The sequence below is a fragment of the Salvelinus sp. IW2-2015 genome, unplaced genomic scaffold (genome assembly GCF_002910315.2).
Source record: "Salvelinus sp. IW2-2015 unplaced genomic scaffold, ASM291031v2 Un_scaffold4498, whole genome shotgun sequence".
In the NCBI taxonomy this organism is placed as follows: Eukaryota; Metazoa; Chordata; class Actinopteri; order Salmoniformes; family Salmonidae; genus Salvelinus; species Salvelinus sp. IW2-2015.
In genome coordinates, this window is record NW_019945768.1 from 23,931 (window position 1) to 30,180 (window position 6,250).

At 43.2% G+C, this 6,250-nt stretch overlaps 1 protein-coding gene across 1 annotated transcript in view; it reads right to left on the bottom strand.

Moving 5' to 3' along the window:
* The window catches only part of LOC112077377 (sterile alpha motif domain-containing protein 9-like), a 16,334-nt gene extending 10,339 nt beyond the window's left edge, over window positions 1-5,995 (bottom strand). Inside the window, exons 1-2 of the mRNA XM_024143897.2 lie at window positions 2,575-5,995; window positions 2,172-2,209 (exon numbers count right to left, since the gene is read on the bottom strand). Coding sequence (XP_023999665.1) covers window positions 2,172-2,209; window positions 2,575-5,491 — 2,955 coding nt within the window. The 5' untranslated portion in view covers window positions 5,492-5,995. The remainder of the gene's footprint in view (window positions 1-2,171; window positions 2,210-2,574) is intronic.
* Window positions 5,996-6,250: the final 255 nt, after the last annotated feature.

A 6,250-nucleotide genomic window follows, 5' to 3' on the forward strand; every position in this document is an offset into this window, starting at 1 on the left:
TCACTGAATTCTCGAAGCGCACTATGGCTTGGTGCGTGGTGCGGGGACTGTGGTACCGGGCTGAGGACACGCCACCTCAGGGCGAGTGCGGGGAGAAGGAACAGGGCACACTGGACTCTCGAAGCGCACTATAGGCCTGGTGCGTGGTGCCGGAACTGGTGGTACCGGACTGGAGACACGCACCTCAGGGCGAGTGCGGGGGAGAAGGAACAGTGCGGTACAAGGGCTCTGGAGACGCACAGGAGGCTTGGTGGGGTGCCGGAACTGGTGGTACCGGGCTGGAGACACGCACCATAGGGCTAGTGCGTTGGAGGAGGAACATGGCTCTGGAGACACACTGGAAGGCCTGTGCGTGGTGTAGGCACTGGTGGTACTGGACTGGGGCGGGAAGGTGGCGCCGGATATACCGGACCGTGCAGGCCGTACTGGCTCCCTTGAGCACTGAGCCTGCCCAACACTTACCTGGTTGTATGCTCCCCGTAGCCCGACCAGTGCGGGGAGGTGGAATAACCCGCACCGGGCTATGTAGGCGAACCGGGGACACCATGCGTAAGGCTGGTGCATGTAAGCCGCGCCCGAGGAGACGCACTGGTGGCCAGATGCGTTGGCCGGCTTCATGACATCCGGCTCAATACTCAATCTAGCCCGGCCGATACGAGGAGCTGGTATGTACCGCACCGGGCTAATGCACACGTACAGGAGACACCGTGCGCTCTACTGCGTAAACACGGTGTCTGCCCGTACTCCCGCTCTCCACGGTAAGCATGGGAAGTGGGCGCAGGTCTCCTACCTGCCCTCGCACACTACCCTTTAGCCCCCCCAAGAAATTTTTGGGGTTTCTTCACGGGCTTCCAGCCACGCCTCCGTGCTGCCTACCATATTAAGGTAGGGTGTTCTCACTGTTTGTTTGTGGGTGGTTGTCTTCCGTGTCTGTATGTTTACCACACGGGACTGTTTCGTTTGTCGTTCGTGTATGTAGTCTGTTCCTGTTCGTGCGTTCTTCGTTTATTTGTAAGTTCTCAAGTCCAGGTCTCTCTACATCGTTTATTTGTTTTGTAGTTTGTTTAAGTGTTTTCGTGTTACGTCTTTACTTTAATAAATATCGTTATGTCAACATTTCACGCTGCGCTTTGGTCCAATCCCTACTCCTCCTCTTCAGACGAAGAGGAGGAGAACGATCGTTACATGGACTAATTGATAAAGAACAATTGATCATAGGTTTGAATCTCACCGATGCCGTGTCACAATATAAAATACATGTGTTTGCATGATTAGTGAATTTCCATGTGATTGGAGTTCAAAAAAGTTTACCCAAAATAAGCTAGCAGTGTTATTAAAAGTCTTATTGAAACATTCAGTGAATGTTTAAAGGACGTTACGGTAAAACTGAAATTAATAGAGTCATACTACAACAAACGAAACGTGACACAGTATGTAAATGATATCACATTAGTGCAGAAAATGAAGATATTGATTAAACTGCTGTAAGTGAATGCTTGAATCTAAATATTAACTATGCAAAGAAGGAAAAGCTGTGTGCATTAAGGAAATATACGCATGGCTTAAATAGAAGCCTGTCTCTAATAAGTGCCTGTTGTGTTCAGTGATTTAAGAAAATAAAAGCCCAGGCTATTAATTKAAGTTTTACAATATTAAAAAAACCTTGTTATTAAACCTCGTTAATAAATTACATCAATAAAACCTCCTAGGATAACTTTTAAGGAACCAGAGTAAAACGTTCTCAGAACCTCCTTGCGACCTCAATATAAACGCTTTGATGCTAGCTTGCTAACCAGCTATGTTAAGTGTATGGAAGAGGCTAGCTATCTAGCATCAGCTTTGTAGTGGTTATGTGATGTGGAAACACTCGTTTTAAAATGTTCCTCCATTGGTCTCATTGTTGTCGCTTTTCTAATTCTGTGAATGTTACTAAGTAATTTTAACAAATTTGATGTTTAACGACATCACCTTCCTGATGGCAAGGCAAGGCAAGGCCTGACGACGTATCCAAAACTATATTTGGCCGACAAGAAGAGGGCGTGGAGCATTCAAGCGTGGTACGTGCATTGAGAGTGTTGGAGTTGGAATTTCAGTTTACTTCCTGAATTAACGGAATTAAAAGGGAATTGAACTCAACCCTTCAGTATGCCAACATTTAGATTATTACTTACATGAATGTGGCTAGAAGTCTTAAAGCCCATCGGAATCCCTGAAATACGAATCAATGGTCAACATTATTTCACTTGTTTTGGACTTGGAGACATCTGGTAGTCTATCTCAGAAACAAACCCACGGATATAGTATACACACCATTGTATATTTGTATTAAACCAAATAAATAACTGTCAAACATAAATATAAATCAAGATATTCACCCCACATAATATTCTGTATAAGACTAACTTTCATCTGTGTATTCATTTTTTAGTAAGTCACCTATTTTGCCCCCAATGTCTTGGTAATTCAACATTGCCAGGTAAACATTTACTTCAGAAAGTTTTACACTCATTACTAACATTTAAAACGGGCACCATCATGTGGAATAGACCTAATACAAGTCAAGGTATGACTTACCTCGATTGAATGTTTTTGATTCTTGCATTCTGGTTCCCTCTGATCCAATGGCATCATCCTTTTGTTTCTTAACGTTTGCTCCAGATCCCACTGTATGCATTGTGTACTTTATGTCAAAAGCCACAGGGCCACTGATATTGAARCCAAGGTAAAATGAGATGTTACCATCCTTCCACACACTGGCCTGTTTCTGGGGACAAATCTCAATCTCTTTATCTGCCATACGGGCAAATGCTTTATGCACTCTGACCACTCCATTGACACGAAGAAGGTGATCCTGAATCCAAGTGTCCCTGATCTCTGCACTGCCTCTTGTTTTATTGAGAGTCCTTGATTTCCTTTTWTTCAGATGCGCACAGATGTCGTCTATGCTTGATTTGTGAACAAGTCTTTTCAACCCAGCACCTTGACCCAGGTAAAACAAGGGCACAAGTTCCCTMGATTGTAGGTACTTCTTGTATTTGTTGTCAAAGGCCTGTTTCATGCACTCAACATACTTGTTAAGATCAATGTCATTGGTGACATCGCCCTCTCTTGCCTCCTCGGGCCAAAACAGTAGGAGGACAAGGAGGTAAAACTCTGGAGTCCAAAGTTTGGTATTTTCTTCCWCCATGAACTTCTGAAGAATGGCTCTAAGTTGTGGTAGAGTTGCGGGTTCTGGAGATGCGACTGGGACATTGGTCTGGAGGATGTTGGCCAGGATGTAATTACAGGCAGTGTTAACATCGTCAGGGTTTTCTTTATTGATTATTTTCCACAGCTCTGTGATTTTACTCAAGTTCGCATTTTGATTGAGAGAGGAGAGGCCAGGAAAGGTAGAGGCCATTTTTTCTTTGAGTGTTTTTAATGGTAGGTCCTCCTTTGGACTGGGGGAACTTGTATACTTGCAAAAACAATCAACAATGTCTCGCTGAAAGTATGGTGTCTGATCCTTCCAGTTCCTGGGCTCAGAGTAAGTGAGGTAACTCTCAAAAAAACKATAAAATTTCCTTTCAACCGAAACTCTGAGGCTGGTGATGAAAGTCTGGTACTTCATGAGCTTTYTGTCCTCAAACATCGAGAGATGTTCAGCTGATATTTCCTGGGTAAGGATTTTCCTCCATTTTGGGTTGAGATTTGTGAGGGAATTATAAACAATGTTAGCWACCTGTAGATAACCAAAGATTCCCCTGTTGTTGAAGGTGTGATACATTTTTGTTGGACTGTCACCCTCCATGTGATTCACTGATTCCTTTTCAGCTAACTCCTCCTCTTGTTTGAAAGCCTTGATGGCTTTCTCTGCCCAAAACAAAATGTCTCTGGTCCCTGATCCACCTGATTTTCCRTTGACTTGTTTATACAAATGGTTCTTATGAACTTGTCCCAGTGTATCAGCAATGAATGAGTTGGTGGGAACTCTCTCTTTTGCTTTTTCAGCCCAAATCTCAGCTCTTGTAAAATCWGACATTTTGATGTAGTAAAAACGTGCAAGAGATTGAGGGTAGAACGGGTCATGCTTAAATGTTTCTGACGCGGTTTTCAACACATTTGCACATTCAGGAATGCCTTCATGTTTCTCAATATCTAGAATTAACCTGGAAAAGATCTCTTGGCCATTTGAGGTTGTTTCTCTCTTWGTTAACATGTCTTTGAAGAACAGTAACAAGGATGGCTGGATTTGTTGTCTGGTTAAGTACTGCAGAAAGTCCAGCGTTGCAGAGCTCCTAGCTATACCAGCATCTGCCAGCAACTGAACACATTGATGTGCAAGTACTGGGTGTGCTATGCGGACYCTCTTGTCTTCTCCTCCATGTCTTGAGAATGTGACTATGAGATCACTGAAAGGTTGCATGCGTTTCTCAAATGACAGGTTCACACCGAAGGGGTCTTGATGGCTGAGGAATGCCTCACATTGTGACTGTAAGAGGTAGGAACCAGGAACATARGAGTTCACCAGAGCTAAAAAGGCAAAGAGTTTGGTGTTGCGGGAGACTTTGTTTTGCTGAAGATATTTTATGATTTCTTTTCCCTTTTCTGAACAAAATGTTTTTGCCAYGTATTCTTCATTGAAATTATTTTGCATTACGTTAAAGCCGTGAAACTTCCCCATCTCGTCTCTGTGATGCCTCTGTATTCGTTTTTCTTTGCTAACAAAGCTTGTTTTCTCTTTGTCAGAAAGACGTGATTTCAGGAGTAAATCTGCCTCAGTTCTACTCTCATCCTCCTCATCGTCTATGATACAGGTCGAGCGTATGCATTGTAGAATGATGACCACAGGGAATTTAGCACTGATTTTTTGCTCTGTTACTTCTCTGATGAGAAAGTCCTGTAAGTGGTCCCTCAGGTGTTCATTGTCCTGCAACAGAAGCACTGTATTCTGGTTTTCTGGATCACCGGTTGCAAAAAGTTCGACCACCTGTTTAGCAATAGTCCTGGTGTCCGACAGGGGGTCTTTCTGGACTTGTTTGCCCATATCTTTCTTGTCAGAAGACGGGTCGACCAGAACAGCACACCTGAGCTCTTTCCTCAGGTCCCAGAGTATTTGCATGGCCAGGGTGGTTCCTCCRCTGCCTGGCTGGTGCAACAGCTTAATACTGTTTACACTCCAACTGCCCTGTCTCTGTAACTTGATGAGTTCCCTCAGCTTTTTGTAACCATCTCTTCTGATAAATTCAACGTCCTTTTCTTCTCCTCTGGGTGTGGCACTGCCATCAGAGTTTGCCCTCTCATCAGCCAGGTAAAAGTTCATCCATTTRGGTGGGGTTCCCTTGTAAAAATCTGACTCAGTCTCCAAAGCAACTGCTGKGTCGATTTGYTCTCCTTCAAACTCACTTGCACTCAAGACGTCTAGAAATGAGAGTGAGTCCTTGAGYTCACTGTCCATGAGAATTACCCTTCCCCCAGCATTGGGTAGGGTTGGCATCACTTTGCCTGCCATGACAGGTAGCTATGTTGGGACTCTCTCACAGTGGAGGGAAAAGAGATTTGCATCTGTGGCATYTGATGACGCCTGCAAAGGCTGATAATTCCTGTGGCAAGGAGGGAGTAACCTTTTCCTCTAGGCTATTACTAAGTACAGCACAGATAAGCCTGGAATATCAACCACTCCAACTAATGTATTGCATATATCTTATCTTAACAATTCACATGAGTGCGAGGCATGGCCAAGAATCAGAGACGTATAGTGTGCTCAGAGGCTGTGTTCAGAGAGAGGTTCASAAAGAGTTGCCTGATTTGAGATAAAGCCAATGGTTGTTGGTCAGGACTTTGTTCCTTGCTTTCTATTGGGTTTAACRAAGGCCACATTTGAATGAAGCTTTGTTAAAAAAAGACAATGTTATTTTTACGTGGAGCTGTCATTTGTTCCAGTTGATCTTGGTTATTTTCAACATGTTTTGTCATGTTCAATCTACAGGGAGAATGTTCAGAAAACAAACAACATTTCAGTCAAAATAAGATTGAGTTTGATGAATGAAAACCAGGATGGACAAAAATGACTAAATACAATGAAAAAATACTGATACAAAATACCATAAAGATCAAGGGACAATTTCAGCTTCATCTAATATAGTTAAAACACTGCTGAATTACTCATTCTACAAACAAAATACCATACTTGTATTTTGTAATGTACAGTATTTCATAAAAATATATTATTTTGCATTTTTGGATATAAACATACATTTGCAAGTAGGCG